Source organism: Rhinopithecus roxellana, chromosome 16 (genome assembly GCF_007565055.1).
Source record: "Rhinopithecus roxellana isolate Shanxi Qingling chromosome 16, ASM756505v1, whole genome shotgun sequence".
Taxonomy (NCBI): domain Eukaryota; kingdom Metazoa; phylum Chordata; class Mammalia; order Primates; family Cercopithecidae; genus Rhinopithecus; species Rhinopithecus roxellana.
Genome location: NC_044564.1, coordinates 47489696 through 47511959, shown reverse-complemented (window position 1 = coordinate 47511959; position 22264 = coordinate 47489696). Strand labels below are relative to the sequence as shown.

General features: G+C 38.1%; 1 protein-coding gene across 5 annotated transcripts in view; it reads left to right on the top strand.

Moving 5' to 3' along the window:
• C16H9orf85 (chromosome 16 C9orf85 homolog) overlaps positions 1-20781 on the top strand; it is a 74463-nt gene extending 53682 nt beyond the window's left edge. The window contains exons 3-5 of one of the 5 annotated variants that reach the window (XR_004053998.1): positions 6583-6696; positions 16223-16326; positions 17405-20781. Coding sequence is in view for 4 of the 5 variants with exons in the window: in XM_010375846.2 (XP_010374148.1) it covers positions 6583-6696; positions 7447-7597 (265 nt within the window). In the remaining variant the exon portion in view is untranslated. Of the gene's footprint in view, positions 1-6582; positions 6697-7446; positions 8108-11444; positions 11782-16222; positions 16327-17404 lie in introns of those variants that run through there. The other 4 variants (XM_030919780.1, XM_010375846.2, XM_030919783.1 and 1 more) reach the window with 4 other exon arrangements.
• The last annotated feature ends 1483 nt before the right edge of the window (positions 20782-22264 follow it).

The window sequence follows — 22264 nt, the reverse complement described above, 5'->3', positions numbered from 1 at the left end:
AGTGTATTGTCTCCTTTATTAGGAAACATGTAAACAGTGGTGACCTGTGTTTTTATTTGACCATAGTTTCCACTAAAATGATTAGTTGTGGTATATTTATGGTCAGATTTGTTTGAGTGATTTGTTTGAGTGATTGTTTCTGGGAATTGTGTTTGTTAAAGTGAACTAAAGATAGCCTGATAAGGACTGCCTATTTCTATATTTGAGTCATTGTGGATTAACTGCAACCTAATTTAATAGGTAGACAAGATTGAAAGCCTAACTTAGGAGTAGACGCCTGTAACAATAGCTGAGTCTTGGCCAATCCCAGCAGCCATACTTCAACTATTCATACACTGCTGAATGTTCAAACTGTGTTCAAATAAGGCAAATGCTAACCTGTAACCAATCCCAGCTGTTTCTGTACCTCCCTTCCTATTTCTGTACTGCACTTTACTTTTTTTTCTATAAATTTGTTCTGACCATGAGGCATGCCTGGAGTCTCTCTGAATCTGCTGTGATTCTGGGGGCTGCCTGATTCGTGAATCATATATTGCTCAATTAAACTCCTTTAAATGTAATTCGCCTGAAGTTTTTCTTTTAACATGTGTATTGCACAAAGAAACGAAAAGAAGGCAAAACTATCATTATTTTGACATTTCTGAAGTTTTCTTAGCAATGAACTCATAAAATGCAATATAGCCATTTTTCAGGGAAATTTGGAAAAATTTATATTTAGGCGAATTTAAAATGTATCCTTACCATTGCAGGGAGGTTTGAATTTTTCCCCTGAAAGTTTGGTAATTTAAATCTATAAAACAAACATAATACATAAATTAACAAGGGAAAAGGGCATACAAATTTTATTGTGTGCATACATGTGCACAGGAGTCATGAGTATTAAAAAAAACTCAAAGGCAAGGTGGTTAACACTTTTGTTTTATCTTGAGATTACAGAAAGAGTGGGGGGCTCAGATTTTGGCAAAGCAGGATATTGTGGAAAGACAGTTATGAGTGGGGGAGAGGAGAAACCTGGGCAAGGCAGCCTTGTTATGCAGATGAAACTTCAGAGGTAGTAGCCTCACAGGGCCTCTGGTAAATGTTTCTGTCAGACCTGTAAAGTTTTAGAGCTGAGTTGATCTTTCCTAGATCCAGACAAGGGCGGGCTTCAGAGGAAGCCTGTTTATATCTGTTGTTTACTTCACTTTATTTCCTCTGCAGATGCAAATCATCCTCACAAAAGACAGCTTTGCTGGCTGTTTGTGTTTGCAGGCCCTCTAAATAGCCATCCCAAAATGTACCAAAGAAGCATATTTTGGGGTGAAATATTTTGTTTTTTTTCACCATGAATCTTACAAGAGAAAATACCCAGTAGTGACTGGAGAATTTATAAATGTTTTTTAAGATGTTTCAAAATACTTAATAAGTTGTGCCAACCTCTGGCTTGTTTTTTTCATTCTATTAAGAGTGTGTTTTGAAGAGGAGACATTTTTTATTCTGATGAGTGTCCATCTAACAAATCATTCTTTCTAGATCATTGTTTTGTTGTTGTAGATAAGATATCTTTGCCTAGCTGAGGGTCACAAATAGTTCTTCCTATGTTTTCTTCTAGAAGCTGTATAATTCTTGATTTTATATATGAATTTATGTTCTATTTCTTGTTAATTTTAGGGATAGTCAGTTTTTCCAACATTGTTTGTTGAAAAGACTGTCTTTTCTCTATTCAGTTACCTTTCTACTATCTTGAAAATCAGTTGGTCATATATGTATGTGGGTCTATTTCTGGTCTTTATTCCATTGATCTGTGTGTCTGTCCTTTCACCAGTACTATACTACCTTGATCACTACCTTGTGATAAGTTTTGAAATCACGTAGTGAGAATTCTGCAACCTCATTTTTCATTTTCATAACTCTTTTTTTTTTTTTTTTTTTTTGAGACGGAGTCTTGCTCTGTCGCCCGGGCTGGAGTGCAGTGGCTGGTTCTCAGCTCACTGCAAGCTCCGCCTCCCGGGTTTATGCCATTCTCCTGCCTCAGCCTCCGAGTAGCTGGGACTACAGGCGCCCGCCACCTCGCCCGGCTAGTTTTTTGTATTTTTTTTTTTTTTTAGTAGAGACGGGGTTTCACCGTATTAGCCAGGATGGTCTCGATCTCCTGACCTCGTGATCCGCCCGTCTGGGCCTCCCAAAGTGCTGGGATTACAGGCTTGAGCCACCGCGCCCGGCCATTTTCATAACTCTTTTGGCTGTTATAATTTCTTTGCTTTTTCTTATAAAAAGTAATTAGTGATTGCTAGAAACATAAAAATACAGTTTATGTTTGTTTACTGACCCTATATATTGTGATTTTATTAAACTCACTGTTTATGTCCAGTACCTTTTAAAAAATAGATTCATTGGTGTTTTCTATATAGACAATAATTTTTTCTTCTAAATAAAGACACTTATTTCTTCTTTCCCATCTCTATGACCTTTCTTTTTTTTCTTTTTTTTTTTCTTTTGGCTGCTATTGCACTGCCTAGGACCTCCAATATGATGCTGAAAAGGAGTGGTGAGAGCAGATATTCTTGCCCAGTTTCTGATCTTATGGGGACGGTATTCAGTCTTTCATCATTAAGTATGAAATTAGCTGTAAGTTCTTTGTAGTTATCTGTTTTTAGGTTGAGAATGTTTCCTTCAGTTTATAGTTTACTAAGAGTTGTTATTATAAACAGATGTTAAATTTTTGTGGCGCTTTCTTCACATCTATTAACATCATCTTATGGTTTTTCTTAGAACATTGCTTTAGTGAATTATATTTATTGCCTTTGAATATATTGAATCAGCCTTGTATTCCCAGGATAAATCCACTTGGTGCATATATATATATATATAGAGAGAGAGAGAGAGAGAGAGAGAGAGAGAGAGAGAGAGCATGCAAGAGAATGAGCATGCGAGAGAGTGAGCAAGTGTGCGGCAAGATTTTTATGTATTGCTGGATTTGATTTGCTAACATTTTGTCATGGATTTTTACATCTTTGTTCATTAGAAATACTCATCTGTCGTTTTCTTGTTTGCTTTTTTTCGTCTTGATATTAGAGCCTTATCAAATGAGTTGAAAAATATTTATTCCTATTTGTTTTAAGGATTTGTGTATGATCAGTATTATTTCTTAAATATTTGATAGAATTTACCAGTAAAGTCATTTGGGCCTGGAGTTTTCCCAAAAAAATAGAGTATTTTTAGAGTTATGATTAAATTTTTCTTTAATAAATAGAGGAGTATTTATCTATTTCTTCTTCAGTGAATTTTGATATTCTTTCTTTGCAAAAATTTGGCTATTTCTACAGAGTTGTTGGGTCTATATGCATAGAGTTAATACTAAAATTTTCTCATTATTCTTTGTTTTTTGAGACAGAGTCTTGCTTTGTCATTTGTTAGAAATAAGTTTTCAGTGCCACAAAAGAAATAGCACTCAGACATAAATTTTCTCAGCAAGGCAATTTTACTTCTACAAAAGCGTGCGTTTCATGGATGGAGCAGTGGCAAGAGCACACCTGAACAAAGGAGGGGAAGGGGTTCTCATCCCTGACGCAGGTAGCCTCTACTACTGTGTCATTCCCCTATTGGCTAGGGTTGGACCACACAGTCTAAGCTAATTCCGACTGGCTATTTTAAAGAGAGCAGGGGTATGAGCCAGAGTGGCGGGGTGAGCAGTTTCAGTAGGAAAGATGGTTATGGAACAAGTGACTAAAGGTGACTCGGGTCAGAGCAGGTGACTAGGGGAACAGATGTGAACTACTGATTAGAACTGGTGGGAAGATCGTTTACTGAAACTAGGGGCAAGAAGACGAAGAGAACGAGGAAGTTAAACTTTAACATGGAGAACAAAGAACTGAACATATTGACATATTGATTCTTTGAAGAGAGACTTAGAACTCACTGTATTTAACACCCAGGCTGGATGGAGTGCAGTGGTGAAATCTTGGCTCACTGCAACCTCTGCCTCCCAGATTCAAGTGATTCTCCTATCTCAGCCTCTCAAGTAGCTGGGATTACACCACCATGCCCAGCTAATTTTTTGTATTTTTAGTAGAGATGTGGTTTCACTATGTTGGCTGGGCTGGTCTCAATCTCCTGGCTTCAAGTGATCCACCTGCCTCAGCCTCCCAAAGTGCTGGGAGTACCAGCATGAGCCTCTGCACCCAGCCTCTTATTATTATTCTTTCAATGTCTGTTAGATCTATAGTGCTGTACCATCTTTTATTCCTGATGTTAGTAATTTATGTTCTCTCTTTCTATCCTGATCAGTGTATGTGTTTATGAATTATATTGCTCTTTTCAAAGAGCTTGCTTTTGGCTGCATTGGTTTTATTTTTCTGTTGTCAGTATCATTGATTTCTGTTCTTATTATAGCACCCCTTTTTTTGCTTTGAGTTTAATTTACTATTCTATTTTCTAAAGGTAAAAGTTTACATAACTTTTTTGTTTAATATAATTTGTAATCCCATGTATTCAAATAAATTTCCCAAGGGCGTCTTCATCTCCATTTTGTAAATTTTGATGTTGTATTTTCATTGTCAGTCAATCAAAATATTTTCTTTTTGTGTGTGTGAATTCCTCTTTGATCTGTGGGTATTTAGAAGTGTTTTGTTTATTTTCTAAATATTTGAGCATTTTCTAGATATCTTCTGTTATTGATTTTTCGTTAATTTAACTGTGGCAAGATGATATATACTTTGTATACTTTTCAGGGTTTTTTCTGTTTTTTTTTTTTTGATACAGAGTTTCACTCTTGTCGCCCAGGCTGGAGTGCAATGGCACCATCTCAGCTCACAGCAACCTCTGTCTCCTGGGTTCAAGTGATTCTCCTGCCTCAGCCTCTCAAGTAGCTGAGATTACAGGCATGCACCACCATGACCAGCTAATTTTTTTGTATTATTAGTAGAGACAGGGTTTCACCATGTTGGCCAGGCTAGTCTCGAACTCCTGACCTCAGGTGATCCACCCGCCTCGGCCTCCCACAGTGCTGGGATTATTGGCGTGAGCCACTGCACCCAGCCAGTTTTTTCTTTTTTAAAATATGTTGAGGTTGGTTTTATGACCCAGAATATGGTCTGTCTTAGAGAATGTTCCATGTATACTTGAAGACAATGCGTTGCTCTTGTTGTGTAGAGTGTTCTAAAGTTGTCATTTTGGTTGATACTGTTCATACAGAATAAGTACCTCAGAATCCTTATAATAATATACTTCCAGTTCCTCCCTGGCAATTTCGTGTTATTGTTGTCCTCCATTTTACTTTTACATATTCTATAAATCCATAATATATTTCCACTATTTTGCCTTTAGACTCCCAATTCTATTCTGATGACCTATATACATCTATTCTTATGTCAGTACTGCACAGTCTGGGTTACTGTAGGTTTGTAGTGTGTTTTGAAATCAATACATGTGAATCTTCCCATTTTATTGTTCCTTTTCAAGATTGTTTTGGCTATTCTGGGTCCCTAGAATTTCTGTACGAACGTTAGGATTAGCTTGTCAATTTCTGCAAAAGAGCCAGCTGGAATTTTAATAGTGAGTTCGCTAAATCTATAGATCAGTTTGGGGAGTATTGCTATCTTCTCAATATTCTCAATGTTAAGTCTCTTTTTTTTTTGAGATGGAGTCTCACTCTGTTGCCCAGGCTGAAGTGCAGTGGCCCATCTCCCAGGCACGCCACCACACTCAGCTAAGTTTTGTATTTTTAGTAGAGATGGGGTTTCATCATGTTGGCCAGGCTGGTCTCGAACTCCTGATCTCAGGTGATCCGCCCACCTCGGCCTCCCAAACTGGTGGGATTACAGGCCTGAGCACTGCTCCTGGCCTACAACATTAAGTCTTTTCATATAAAATATGGGATGTCTTTTCATATAGTTAGGTCTTTAGTTTCTTTCAGTGATGTTTTGTAATTTTCAGTGTATTGGTCTTGCACTTCTTTTATTGAATTTATTCCTTTATTCTTTTGTAGATTGTTTATTGGTAGTATATAGAAGTACAGTTGAGTTTTGTATATTGATCTTGTTTTAACACATTTTTAATGACACTTAAAAAAAAATCCAGCGGTTTTATTCTGCAGCTGTAAACTGTTATCTAGAGATGCGATATAATTAATTTAGAGTAACATAAGATAAACACCTGAAGTTGAAATCTAGGAGTTTTGATTGTTAGGCTGTTGTTTTTTGTTTTTTGTTTTTTGTTTTTTTCTGAAACAGTGTCTCACTCTGTCACCCAGGTTGGAGTGCAGTGGCGTGAACTCGACTCCTTCAACCTCCACGTGCAGGGTTCAAGCAATTCTCCTGCCTCAGCCTCCCGAGTAGCTGGGATTATAGGCATGAGCCACCATGCCCAGCTAATTTTTTGTATTTTTAGTAGAGACGGGGTTTCGCCATGTTGGCCAGGTTGGTCTCAAACTCCTGACCTCATGATCTGCCTGCCTCGGCCTCCCAAAGTGCCGGGATTACAGGCATGAGCCACCACACCCAGTCTTGTTAGACTTTTTAACTATACATTTAGACACATCCTCTTATTTTACCAAATAAGTCTGAAATAAATACAAATAAATTAACATTTTATTTTTTATTTTAGTGTTAAATGTTTACAAAAGACAGTGAAGGATTCTTATCACATAATGTGTAGACCATGTGCCTGTGAACTTGAAGTTTGTGCAAAATGTGGAAAGAAAGAAGACATTGTTATTCCGTGAGTGTTTCCTTTTATGTTTGAAGTTTACTCTTAGTGATTGATACATGAATTTCTTTTAAGAGATGGTCCATAACTCTTAGACTTAAGTTGCATGGTCAAACTTATATAGACTTCTAAAATTATTTTTCTATCATTACAATAAAAGTGAAACTTTATATTTTTAAGAAAACAATATTTATTTGTGAAATTCATATTTATTATAAAAAGAATTACGCATTATTTAACTTTTCTTTTAATAGACATCATGTACTAATTTTTTTGAGCCTACTTTAGTGACAATAGTGTTATAATTGGTTGGATTTCGAGTTAGTGTTCAAGGATTTTTTTTTTTTGAGACAGAGTTTCGCTGCTGTTGTCCAGGCTGGAGTGCAATGGCACGATCTCGGCTCACTGCAACCTCCGCCTCCCAAGTTCAAGCGATTTTCCTGCCTCAGCCTCCCAAGTACTTGGGATTACAGGCTTGTACCACCACGCCCAGCTAATTTTGTATTTTTAGTAGAGATGGGGTTTCGCCACGTTGGCCAGGCTGGTTTCGACCCCCTGACCTCAGGTGATCCTCCTGCCTCGGCCTCCCAAAGTGCTGGGATTACAGGCATGAGCCACCACTCCTGGTTGGATCTTTTTCTTTATACTTACTTCATTAGGTTCTTGTTAATCAAGAAATGTAGTGGTAAAAGTCTTTTCAATCTACATGGTTAAATAATGAAAGCCTGGGAAATAAATAGAAACTTTTTCTTTCATCTTTAGGTTGAATAAAGAAACAGAAAAAATAGAACATATTGAAAATAATCTAAGTTCCAACCATAGAAGAAGCTGCAGAAGAAATGAAGAAAGTGATGATGATTTAGATTTTGATATTGATTTAGAAGACACAGGAGGAGACCTTCAAATGAATTAATATCACTGTATTAAAAGTCGGCTGGGCACAGTGGCTCACGCCTGTAATCCCAGCACTTTGGGAGGCCAAGACGGGCTACACTCCAGCCTGGGTGACAGAGCGAGACTCTGTCTCAAAAAAAAAAAATAAATAAATTTAAGAATGTGAAATTCTGACCACCTTTTGGCTTTGAGTATTTTCCAAAAGATACTGTGAAATCCTAATGAGGAAATCAGAAGAAGCTATGGAAAAATAGACAAATTTCATACATGAACAATGTAAATTGTGTATATTACTTAATACCAAACTAAACAAGATTCAGAATTGATGGTTGTGTAAGAACTAGCTCATGTAAAAATAAGATGACATTATATTGCCTCAAAAATTGGTCCTCAGTAAGTGCCTTTTGATAAATGATCTCAAATAATTGATTCATAGCAAAAGCCGTCACTTATGTTTAAGTGTTATAAAGCAAAAGCAGTTTTTTCAAAATAATGTTTAACAAGCGTATAGCAACTCTTCTTTGTAATTTTTTTTTTTTTTTTTTTTTGAGATGGAGTCTCACTGTTGCCCAGGCTGGAGTGCAGTGGCACAATCTCAGCTCACTGCAAGCTCTGCCTCCCGGGCTCACGCCATTCTCCTGCCTCAGTCTCCCGAGTAGCTGGGACTACAAGTGCCCGCCACCACGCCTGGCTAATTTTTTATATTTTTAGTAGAGACGGGGTTTCACCATGTTAGCCAGGATGGTCTCGATCTCCTGACCTTGTGATGCGCCCGCCTCGGCCTCCCAAAGTGCTGGGATTACAGGCATGAGCCACCGCACGTGGCCCTCTTCTTTGTATTTTTATATATCTCATTACATTTGGACGTTTTTTCTCTTGTGAAATGTACATACAGAAAAAGTGCATATAATTTATATACTTTATAATAAATTTATGCATTTTTTATAATAATTATAGAGGAAAGCTCATGCATTTACACACCTAGGTGAGGAAACTGCCAGCATCAGGATACCCCAGCAAGCCTCTCCCTCAGCAAAGGTTCATCTTTCTTCCCAAAGTTGGTACTATTCTTCTGAATTTTGATCATTATTGTCTTAATTTTTTTACTATCCATCTTTGTACTCCTAAACAATATAAATTAGCTTGGTCTGTTTTTTTTTTTTTTTTTTTTTTAACTGTTTTCTGTCTTTTAATTTTTTATTATATATTTTTTATTTTTTTTAAATTTTATTTATTTAATTAAGTTTTTTTTTTGAGACAAGAGTTTTGCTCTTGTCGCACAGGCTGAAGTGCAATGGGGTGATTTTGGCTCACTGCCACCTCCGCCTCCTGGGTTCAAGTGATTCTCCTGCCTCAGCCTCCCACGTAGCTGAAATTACAGGTGCCCACCACCACGCCCAGCTGATTTTTGTATTCTAGCAGAGACAGAGTTTCACTATGTTGGCCAGGCTGGTCTCGAACTCCTGACCTCAGGTGATCCACCTGCCTTGGCCTCCCAAAGTGCTGGGATTACAGGCATGAGCCACCACACCAGTCCATATATTTTATTTTTTATTTTACTTTTTTTTTCTTCTTTTTGAGACGGAATCTCACTCTGTGTCCCAGGTAGAGTGCAGTGGCGTGATCTCGGCTCACTGCAGCCTCCACCTCCCAGGTTCAAGAGATTCTCCTGCCCTAGCCTCCCTAGTAGCAGGGACTGCAGGCCTGCACCACCACGCCTGGCTAATTTTGCACAAGGTTTCACCATGTTGGCCAGGTGGTCTTGAACTCCTGGCCTCAAGTGATCCACCTGCCTTGGCCTCCCAAAGTGCTGGGATTACAGGCATGAGCCTCCGCATCTGTCCCATAGTTTGTTTTTTCTCATGTTGAGAGACATTTGAGTTATCTCAAAATTTTCCTGTTACAACATACTAGCATGAACATTGTTATATGTGTCTCTTGGTAGACCTGTGCATTTCTGTTAAATATATGTCTAGCAGTGGTAGAGGGAATCGGGTCTATGCATCTTCATTTTTACTATGTAAAACAAAACTTCTCCAGAGAGATTTTATCCCCTTGTTTGTAGTAATGGATTAGAATTTCAGTGCTCTGCATCCTTTCTAACACTTGGTATCAGAATTTTTTGTGTGCAATAGTATCTCTTTGTCTTAATAATTTGTATTTCTAATTACAAATAAGCTTGAGCCCCTCTTTGTGTTTATTGGCTATTTCACATTTGACAATAGATGATATTAGGGAATAATTTAAGTGGAATGTTATTTTAGAAAACCATACTGAAATACTTAAGGATGTAATACTAATTTGCTTAAAAATATTTCAGCATAAAGTGCAGACATAGATAACGTTTCAGTGACATCAGAAAATATTACCTGGGAATAGATCAAAAATTATTGAAGAACTCTTGTCAACAAAAATATAAAATCTTACCAAGACATTAAAGAAAGTGGAGGCTGGGTGAGTTGGCTCACACCTGTAATCCCAGCACTTTGGGAGGCCAATGCAGGCAGATCATCTGAGGTCAGGAGTTTGAGACCAACCTGCCCAACATGGTGAAACCCCATGTCTACTAAAAGTACAAAAACTAGTCAGGCGTGGCAGCGGGTGCCTGCAATCCCAGCTACTCGGGAGGCTGAGGCAGGAGAATCGCTTGAACCCAATAAGCAAAGGTTGCAGTGAGCTGAGATCTGATCATTGCACTCCAGCCTGGGTGACAAGAGCAAGACTCTGTCACAAAAAAAAAAGAAAGTGGAGACAAAAATGGATAGAAATACTGCCTTCACAATTTGAAAGTCTCAGTATTCTAAACATATAGCCCAACTGAAAGAAATATTCTGTCCCGCTGGGCGCGTTGGCTCACGCTTGTAGTCTCAGCACTTTTGGAGGCCAAGGTGGGCGGATCACCTGAGGTCAGGAGTTCAAGACCAGCCTGACCAACATGGAAAACCCCCCGTCTCTACTAAAAATACAAAATTAGCCGGGCGTGCTGGCACATCCCTGTAATCCCAGCTAGTCCAGAGGCTGAGGCAGGAGAATCACTTGAACCCACGAGGCGGAGGTTGTGGTGAGCCGAGATGGCGCCATTGCACTCCAGGCTGGGGAACAAGAGTGAAACTCTGTCTTAAAAAAAAGAAAAATTTTTCTGCCCGTAAATTAGTGTGGCTTTCCTTTTTTGCATATAAACTTATTTTCTGGACTATTTAACTTTTCTGATTAAGGAGTCAATTAAAGTCTTATTGGAATTACTATAAATTCTTTCCCATGTGAATGAATGCCAATTCCTCAGATGACTTCACCAGGAAAAAAATTTAACAAAGAGCATCACCTAGTGACATATATTAATGGCTGCATTTCATTCCTTAGTGCTAAGAAAGATTTTGTTTTTTAAGCAGACTTTATTATATTTTGTTCCTTTGCATATGTTTTTAGGAATCAACCCTTCTAGTCCGAAAGCTGTTTGTATCATAACTCGACATACAGAAATAAGATGAAGGCTTTGTTTTTTTCTAATGAAATGAATCACTTTAATGTAATGCATTGATTTGCTGCACCCTGATATCTGGCAGGAGGATATGAAGACTGCGTTCACATATTCTCAAATATTACAGTGCTTTATTATAGAAGTTCCAAAGCTCTTATCATAAAACTTATATGAGGAGCTTTTAAGAAAATTCTTATTCCTGGGATATTGTGGTTCATTTAGTCTGGAATATAGCCCAGGATTTTTTTTTCCAACTCCTCAGGTGATTCTGATCATCAGCTGTAACAAATACAATTAGCTACACATGGCAAAAAGCCATTCCCATGCCTATTTACTTCTCTACGTACTAGAAGATAGTACCCCCGTTGTCACATTTTCTCTTTCACAGCCTCTCTTGCAACTAGGAGTAGCCAGCATATGAGGGGAATCTGCTGAGGCCATCTGGGAAAGACTTACCTCACTGACAAGAAGAAAGCACTTATCTAACAGGCTGTTTCTACCTGAATTATGATTGTGAGGAAACATGATGTGTAGAGCTTGCAACCATCATAGGAACACCAAATGAGCTGCAGAGACAGTGATCCAGAGCCCTGACATTGTGAAGCTGCTGAACTGACAAGCCCTGGACTCACCCACCTCTGGAATTCTTGTAAGATAATTACATGTCTAGAGCTTTTTCAAGCACCCGTGTCTGTTAAAAAAAAAAAAAAGTTTTTAAATAAAGTTTCTTTTGTTGTAAAAAAAAATGTTAATTACATGTCTAATTAGGCATTTAATGCATAAGCTGTTGCTACTTAGAAATTCTGTTACTTTCAGCCAAATGCATTCCCAGCTGATACCTCAGCAAGTTTTTTAATCCTATCTTATAGCACTTACATGCTATGGCAAAAAGAGAAAGATCAGTGTATCAAAAAATGATTCATTAGTAATGAAGGCTTATCAAGGCTTATGCAGAATGTTTGATTACATTCTGCAAAAGAAGAATTGATACACCATGTATACAAGATTATAGATGTAAGACCTAAATCTTATATAAGATACATCTTATACATATTATACTTTTATAATGTAAAATTGAAACTGGTAGATGTCACATTTATGCAAAGTTATAAATATTCCATGATCCTAAGCTTTTTTCTTAAGTGAAATTTACAACAATATTAACTTTTAACACATCTTTGTCCCTTCCTTTTACTCCTCTTCCTAGGTCTTCTCCTTTCCTCGTAACATTAGTCCTGTATTGAATGATTACCCTGTAATTGTGGCATAGAATTTTTTTCTCTCGTATTATTCAGATTTGTCACCAGTACTGAATGTTACAGGACCATTTTCCACAATTTTTACTGGCTACACTGATGGCATATGGGGGTATGTTGGAACTACTTCCTCATCTATGCTAGTGAGTCCCACAATTTTGTCAATCATTATACCTACTGAAAAAAAATCATACCTTCCCAAATCTCATACATAAGACTTCTTAAGGAAGTAGTCTTTTCAAGGAATTAAACCACAATTACATATGCAGTTGCATCTTTTATTTCTATATAACCTTAAAAATTAAGAAAAGTTCATAATCTAAAAATAGCTTCCTTACAAAGGAAATGCGTTCTTTGCGTTATCATAGAATGTTGTTTATAGTTGGTAGTTAATTGGTATTAATAAGGAGGGTTTAAAAATATATTGGTTGTAAAAACACAAATAGGATCTAAGTGCTCAGAAGTTGACTAAGTGGTACAATATTTCATCGAAACTTGGTTTAGACAGTTCTGTAACCTCTAGCAATGTTAATTTGAAGTATATGGATTAAATTTTAATGTTAAACATTTATATGTAAATCATTTAACTATTTTAAATGAACTTTTATATTTTTTGAGACGGAGTCTCACTCTGTCACCCAGGCTGGAGTGCAGTGATGTGATCTCGGCTCACTGAAATCTCTGCCTCCCAGGTTCAAGAGATTCTCCGGCCTCAGCCTCCCAAGCAGCTGGGATTACAGGCACCTGCCACCATGCCCAGCTAATTTTTGTGTTTTTTAGTAGAGACAGAGTTTTGCAACGTTGGCCAGGCTGGCCTCAAACTCCTGACCTTAGGTGATCTGCCTGCCTCAGCCTCCCAAAGTTCTGAGATGACAGGCATGAGCCACCGCGCCCGGTCACTGTTTTTCATTTTTAAAGTAAATCAAATGTCTTTGAATTCAACATAAGTTGTAACTAACATTTTTAAAAATACTTTATGGGCCCCTTTATGCAAAGTTCAGAAATTGTTTTAAGGAACTTACGGTGATAGACATCAGAATAGTGGTTATCTTTGGGGAAGTGATATTGACTGGGAATGCATATAAGGAGAAACTTCTGGAATGCTGGAATAATCTGTGTCTTGATCCAGGTAGTGGCTACACAGGTACAGAAATATAAAATTCAGCACTTAAAATTTGTTTATTTTGGCTGGGCGTGGTGGCTCAGGCCTGTAATCCCAGCACTTTGGGAGGCCAAGGCGGGCAGATCATGAGGTCAAGAGATCTAGACCTTCCTGGCCAACATGACGAAACCGTGTCTCTATTAAAAATATAAAAATTAGCTGGGCATGGTGGCACATGCCTGTAGTCCCAGCTACTCAGGAGGCTGAGGCAAGAGAATTGCTTGAACCCAGGAGGCGGAGGTTGCAGGGAGCCAAGATTGCCCCACGGCACTCCAGCCTGGCGACAGAGCGAGACTCCGTCTCAAGGAAAAAAAAAATGGTTTATTTAGTTGTATGTCAGTTTTACCTCAATTAAAAAGTAATAACACTTTTAAAAATAAATTAGTAATGTATTGTTGTAAAATCCATGCCTTAAAATGAAACAACATAAATCTTGACTTTAGCAAGAGTAGTAGATAAAACCATTCTGAGGCAGAATGATCTGAATCTCACCGCTGTGACCCCGGGCTCATTTCTTTACCTTCATTAAGTTATGTTGTGTATGCCTTTCTTTGAAAAATGAGGGCTGTAATTTCTACAGTGTAAAGTTATTGTGAGTATTAAATATGTAGAAAACAGAGTAGGTACTCTCTTCATGATGTTTATAAACATTTCTTGATACTTTTTGGTTGAGACATTCCTTTCAAATCATCCTAGGGGGTTTTGTGGGTGTAGGAATCAGGTAAACTTGAAACTCTTGGATGGAAGTAAAAGAAAAAAACCTGGAGATAGAATTCCTATTACACTGAAAGAGCAGAAGCAAACCCCTCCAATGAAAACATTTATACAGGAAAGTCAGGCTTGCTATTCACAGTGTTTAATACTTGTTGAGTTATAGACCCTTAAATAATACCACCCATAAACGTGTGAGTGCAGTAGCAAGCTTTAGAAAAAATATTGACAGTAACAACTTTATAAGCTGTCCATTGTTTCTTTGTCAAAACTATAACCATTGCTAACTGTAATTGATATCACAGACACCAACAAGGAACTGGAGTAAAACAAGTGATCAAAAAATTGATATTTTAAAATTACAAAATTGCACTAAAAATGGAAAGTGAATTAGAAAAACATATTCCATTACACTGAACTTTTATTTAAATTCTAAATTTGCATTTTAAATTACAAATAAATTTTTAGCATAATTCAGTATCATCTTGTATATTCCACTTTTTATTTTTACGTAATTGTTTAATATAGTTACAAATTTATTTGTGACGAATTTTTTCTTTTTCTTTTTCTTTTTTTTTTTTTTTTTTTTGAGATGGAGTCTCACTCTGTCACCCAGGCTGGAGTGCAGTGGCATAATCTCAGCTCACTGTAACCTCCACCTCCCGGGTTCAAGCAATTCTTCTGACTCAGCCTTCAGAGTAGCTAGGATCACAGGCGTGCGCCACCATGCCCAGCTAATTTTTGTATTTTTAGTAGAGATGAGGTTTCACCATGTTGGCCAGGCTGGTCTCGAACTTCTGACTGCAAGTGATCCGCCCACCTCTGCCTTCCAAAGTGCTGGGATTACAGGTGTGAGCCATTGCACCTGGCCTATATTTTTTCTTTACTCTGTAAGAGTTATTTATTTCTTTTGTCATTATGAAGAAAAATCATAACATGGGAACAATGACCTAAATAACTGAAACAGGAAATGAATTGGCTCTGGGGAAATTGCTGTGACCAGCTGAGGTTAGAAAAGATGGTCTAGAACAGGACAAAACTGACATCCCTTAGCAGAGGATATTACAACATGTCCGCAAAGTCAGGAAACATAAAATAAAATGATTTTTAAAACTATGTTATTTACACTTCCAAACAGTATACTGCACTCAATATGTTTTCTGGCAAAGTACTCTAAATTTAAGGCAATAGGTCCAATTGTGACTCTGGAAAAACATCTAATGAGTAATCTGGAAACACAGGGAGAATAGTATATTATATACTTCACCCAAAAACATTCTGAGCTTACTATTTAGAAATGTAACTGAACAGTTACACACTGTTTAAAAATAAGTTTCTCCTATGTTTCTCGTCTCTGCAACACTTGTGGCTGCCAGCTGACACGAGGCAGGTGCAGTGTGAGTGGCTGCCAGTGGACAGTGACAAAAACAAGACTTACTGAAACAAACAAGTGTTTCATAAATAATTTGGAAACAATTTTGGAATCCCTTTCTTGGCCATGGAAATAGTACATTTCAGATTCTATTAATTGATTTATGTATGGGAAATCCTCAACTGGTAATGCTGGAAATGCTTGATGATGCTATACTACTGTCCGAAAATGTGAGAGGACATCTACAGAAATTGAAAATCGCAGAGCAAGCAAGCCACGGTGAGGAGCCAGGCTGTCTCTGCAGGGTCATTAACATTTGATACAAAGTTTACATTGTAGCTGTGTGGTTACACAAGCAGGTACAACTGAAATGGGCCCTAAGGGATAGATTAGAGACAAATCAGGAATCCACAAAACAGCTCCATAGTATGTTTGGACCAGCATCTAACCAGTCGACCTTTGTATATTTTTCCAGTCATACAGCATCCTCTTTTTCTATGATCCACTTGTCAAGTAAATTTTGCCCACACAGGGGACATGCTTCTAGTCCGAAAAATAAATCATGTTCTTCCCAGCTGTAAACTAATTGCAGAGATGAGTAAAAACATTATGGAATTGAACTTAAAGCAGCAATTTTGCTTTTCTTGGTTCACTGCTGCATTAAGGAGATGGAAACTTTAGAAGGAGTTTCAACTCAGGGATCACTGTCCCTTAAGTGAGACCCCACCTGTATGGAGGAGCTGGTGAATCTGTATCTGCACTTAACATTGTTGGTAGACGGATTACTATATCTTGCTATTTATATACTATTTTGTATGTAGTAGATGTGATTAGTTAAGTCCAAATTCAATTAAAATTATCACGGTATTCCTGAAATTATGTATTTCTTCAATTTATGCTTAAGGTTCAATTTAACTATCGTGGGGCTGTGATTTTTTTGCTGTTAAAAAGGGATTCTTGGCCTGGAAATGGTTGGGAATTACTGATAAAAATACCAGCTTTCATTGTGCTGTAAAGTCAGTTAAATTGTATGAAAGCTTTTTTCATAGTGATAATTGTCTCTATATTTTTAAAATGCTTTATTGAGGCATAATTTACATGCATGAGACTCACCAACTTTAAGTGTATAATTTAATGGTTTGGTAAATATACAAGCATTGTGCATTTATCATCACAATCCAGTTTTAGAACATTTCCATCATCCCAAAATGATCCCTCATGCTCATTTGTAGCCACTCCCCATTCCCACTCCCCAGCCCCAAGCAACTTAATCTTTGTGTGTCCATAAAATTGCCTCTTATGAACCTTTCATATAAATGACATCATAAAAATGTAGTCTTTGAGTCTAGCTCCATTCACCTTACGTGACATTTCTAAAGCAGAGCCATGTTAAAACATGTACCGATAGTTCATCTTTTTTTTTTTCTGAATAGTATTCCATTGTATGGACATATTAATTTTGTTTACCCCTTCAAATTTGGATTGTTTCCACTTTGGGCTATTATGAATGATACTGTTGTGAATATTTGCATGCAAAGTCTTTGTGTGGACATATGTTTTCATTTTTCTTGGAGATATATACCTAACAGGGAGATTAGATTGCTGGATTGTGTGGTAAATTCATATTTAGTTTTTAAGGAACTACCAAACTTATGGTAATGTCTGCACCCTTTTACAGTCCTGGAGCTTTGTGAGGACTCCACACTGAGGCGGCTCCAGATCCTCACCAACACTTGTAATTGTCAGTGCATTTTCATTATTGTCATTCTAGTGTGTGTGAAGTCTCACTGTGGTTTTAATTTGTATATTTCTTTTCTTTTCTTTCTTTTTTTTTTTTTTTTTTTGAGATGGAGTCTCACTCTGTTGCCCAGGCTGGAGTGCAGTGGCAGGATCTTGGCTCACCATAACCTCTGCCTCCCTGGGTCAAGTAATTCTCCTGCCTCAGCTTCTCGAGTAGCTGGGATTACAGGCACACACCACCATGCCCAGCTAATCTTTGTATTTTTAGTAGAGACGGGAGTTCACTATGTTGGCTAGGCCAGTGTCAAACTCCTCGTGATCCGCCCACCTCAACCTACTGAAGTGCTGGAATTACAGGTGTGAGCCATCACGCCTGGCCTAATTTATATATTTCTAATGACTCATAATGTTGACTGAGAATTTTTTTTTTTTTTTTTTTTGAGATGGAGTCTTGCTCTGTCGCCCAGGCTGGAGTGCAGTGATGCCGTTTCAGCTCGATGCAACCTCTGCCTCCCAGGTTCAAGTGATTCTCCTGCCTCAGCCTCCCAAGTAGCTGGGATTACAGACACACACCACCATGCCCAGCTAATTTTTGTATTTTTCATAGAAACGGGTTTTCACCATGTTGGCCAGGATGGTCTCCATCTACTGACCTCGTGATCCGTCCGCCTCAGCCTCCCACAGTGCTGGGCTTACAGGCGTGAGCCACCATGCCCGGGCGACTGAACATCTTTTCATGTGTTTATCAGCCAATCCTATATCTTCATTGGTGAAATGTCTGTTCAGATGTGTCACCCATTTTAAAAATTGGGTTGTTTTCTTACTATTGAGTTATGAGTCTTTTATATATATTTTAGATACAAGTCCTTTATCAGTTATAATTTGGAAATATTTTCTTGCAGTCTGTAATGTGTTATACATCAATTTTAAGATATCCTTCACATTAAGAAACTAACAGTGTGGATAACAATCCTGGTATTGACAGAGGTTTGGACTCCTGAAGCCTGAAAGACTGTCTGCTGCCACGTCTGGACACGTACTACATCATTTACAAAAACTATAGAGCACCCGTTGTGTGTGCAGTTGTGATTGCTTATAGATTTTTAGAATTGGAAGGCATGTAAAGAGCATGTAGTCTGGTACATTGCCTCAATAGGTAAGTCAGTATGAACTTTTAAGAATTTTTGTTTTCTTCTGTATTGGGTCTATTGTGGGTATGTCCAACGTGACAGGGGAGGTAAGGGAAGTGGCATCCCCTGAGATTGTGATTGAAATGGCTTTCATCATCTTTAAGTGAACGTGAGATGCCGGTAATAGGATATATGTATATCTGTACTTGTGTCTCTCTGTGTATGTAAATAAATAAACATGCTGGAAGGAGGAGGCAATTCAATCAGGGACTTCGTGAAAGAAACCAAATAATAACTAGACCTTCCTTTAATGATGAAAACTGTTTATACAGCAAACCATCAAAGCCGAAATGTGAATTCTGGTATTAGTCTGATTTTTCCTAAGAAAATGTTGATGTAAGGACTGTAGTTGCAGAGGTTGTTTTAGTATATTCTAGACCCTCTTTGTTTTGTTCTGTTTGGGGTTTTCCCTCCTCAAGTTGCTCTTGTCCACCACTAGACTGGCTGCCTTTTATTCCATAGCAGACAGTCCTTAAGTCTTTGCATATGTCCTTATTCAAAAATTAATCTTCATCAGTTTTTTTCCTGCAGAAAACAATTTTTAAATATCTTGCATAACAATGCCCTGCACCTGCAATCTCCAGTTGATGCAGTTTCCTTTCTCTCTTTTCTTTTCCCATTGGTAGAATAAATCAGTTCCTTCCTAAATCCTGAGCTGAAAATGTCCACACTTCCCAGAAGTGTACTTTAGAATCACCTGTAACATGTATTTAAAATACAGATTACCCAGCTCCCCGGGCAAAGCTCTCCTGCCATGTGACACCCTGATACAGTTCAGAGAGCCACTAAGGCAGGCTAAAATGGCTCAGCAGGCAAAGGTCCAAGCTGCCAGTTTATTGTGTCATTACAGCATGCCTAGCATAGCTAGGAGGACAGGCTCACACCCAGCCACACAGCTGTTGCGCTACAGACTCAGGCACAGGGCTGTCTAAATGGCAGATGTGAGCCACAACTGCTGGGGACAAGCCAGCCATATTTGGGAAAATCTTATTGTAAGGGGCAAGTGTGAGTGAGATTTAGGAGTCATGGGAAAATACAGCAACACAGTACATCTTGTGTTATGGGAGGGACGTGGAAGAAAGAGATAAACTACTGGCCAGAGTGTCTCCTGACTGGGTGACTTGCCACCACATGGGCCAGGCAGGTTGCAGCAGCTCTGCCTTTAGGAGGTCACTGGAGGAGAGGAGGAGAGAGAGGCATGATGAAAACAGATGCACCCTTTCCTAAGCAGGGATTAACATTCAGGCTGCCGAAAGGAACTCCACAGCCTGTTTCCCATCCCTCTTGTCCTTATCAAGTGCTGGTCCTAATGTATGTGCTCTGCTTCCACTTTCTCAGGATGCTTATGTTTTTGCAAATACATTTATGGAAAAGTTACCTCACCCACCTCTCCAAACATCTATTTGTTTTACATTTTTGTTGTGGGTGAGTGATCTTTTTACATAACTTCAAATGGCATAACATTCAGCAGTATCCAAGCCTGCGTATATCTGATGAGAGGAAAGTAATTGTGAAGCCTATGTTCTAATTATAACTTTGTCACTATCTAACTCCATGACTCTAGCAAATTGCTTCAACTGTCTGGCCTGCAGTTTTTTTCTTGCGTTAAATAACAGACTTAGTCTAGATTGGTGGTTCTTATCATGTGGTTTCTGGACTAACAGCATCAGCATTACCTGGGAAACTTGTTAGAAATGCAAATTCTTGGGCTCTGCCCTAGATCTACTGAAACATACTCTGTGGGTGGGGCCCAGCAATCTGTGTTTGAAACGCGATTCTGATTATTTGATAAAAGTTTGCAAACCACTGGTCTAGATAGGTAGTTCTTAGCCTTGGCTACACATTAAAATCATCTGGGCAACTTTTATTACCTACCAATCCTGGCCTCTTCCGCCAAAGATTCTGACTTAAAGGGTTTCAGGTGGGGTCCATTGTTACGTGGTTATAGCGGACGTCTAGGTGCTATCTGAGCTCTTCAAAACTAAAAGTCAGTGTTTCCCAGTTGTAAATGCATACCTCTAGACCTGGCCTTCTCAAGCCACTAGGTGTTGCTATAATAGAGAAGAAAAGGCATTTTCAAAACTGTCTTTGGATGTGGATGAGGAGGAGGAAAATGTATTTCTTAACTTCTGATAAGAGATTATTTTGTTCTTTTAATCTGAGTGCAATTTGCTAAATATTCATTTGCAGCCTGTTACACTTACTCAAATAAATTAAATGCCCACAAATGACAGAAAGAATAAAGAATTGTGATATATATTTACAATAAAATACTCTTTAGCAATAAAAAGAAATAAACAAGTGATGCACATTATAACATGGCTGAATCTCACAACATAATGAACCAAAAAGAAGTGTACACAAAAGAAATAATATTGTATCATTCCTTTAAGTGAAAATCAAACACAGGTAAAACTAGTCTATGGTGATTGAGGTCAGGACAGTGATTACCCTTGAGGGTAGGGTGGTGATACTTAGAAGAGAGCACAAGGGAGCCTTCCAGAGTGCTACAAATGTTCTACTTCTTGATCTGATAATAGTTATTTACATATACACACACTGCACATATATATATACACTGAGCTATACTCTTAAATTTGCACACTTTACTGTATATGTGTTACTCGTTAGTAATAAAGATTTACAAAAAAATAAAATGTAATCCTCAGGTAGAGTGACCAGTACCCCAGCCCACTATCGCTTGGTATATATGCCATCTACCTTGGTATTTGTACCATCTGTGGTCACTAAAAGATGAACATAGCACTTTGATTTCATGTTGATATTAAGTTAAAATGTATGTATCAATGTCTATGATCCCAAATTGAGAAGGTAATGGCATGGTCTCTATTTATTTAAACGTTTAGTTTGTTTTGAATATTTGCATGCTGGCAGGACCCACATTCTGCAGCAATACCCGTGGGTGATTGAATCTCTTTAAAACCATCTGCTATCTCTTCCTTACTCCTCAAATCTTGTAATAGGATCTAAGAAATAAAACTGCCTGCTCTTTACTATCTGCAGAAAAAGACCTCACCCCTTCTCCTGTCAGTGACAGGAGGTCAAATGCGTCCTAACAAATCAAGGTGACATTTTAAAAAAAAATCATTCTGTAGCAGGCAGAAACAAGTCCCTGCAAATTGCAATAAGCCACTGACTATTTAAACAAGGCATATTAGAAAGGCATTCAGGGAAGAAAAATGTGTTAGGGAAATGAAAACCAGAGCCACTTAGCAGAATGCAGAAAAATCCTTTGGAAAGGGAGTCTTATCATAATAGATGGGAAATTACCATCCATCACTCAGCTATCACTTTAAAGCCACAGGCTGGATGACCTCACTTAAGGGAGCACATCTTAAGCACTGTTCATCAAAAGCACAGGCTGGACTGGCCGATGTCTACCTATGAAATCATTCAAAGAGAGCAGAAATCTTTGTTCAATTCGGACTGTATTAAATGCTGTCAGTTTTACCTGATACTGTCTTTTGAAATGCTGTACTCTGTGCCATTATGTTCCAGTTACTTTGATGTCATTCTGTTGGAGTTGGGTAGAACATATAGGGCAGTTTTTGTTGTTGTTTTGAGATTAAAAAACTTTTTTAAGAGATGGGGTTTTGCTATGTTGCCCAGGCTGGACTCAAACTCCTAATTTGTGGGCTCAAGGGATCCTCCCACCTCAGCCTCCACGAGTAGCTGAGACTACAGGCACATGCCACCTGTTAACTTTAAAAAAAATCTCAAATCTACAAGTTTGGAAAGGTGAGGAGACTTTATTTC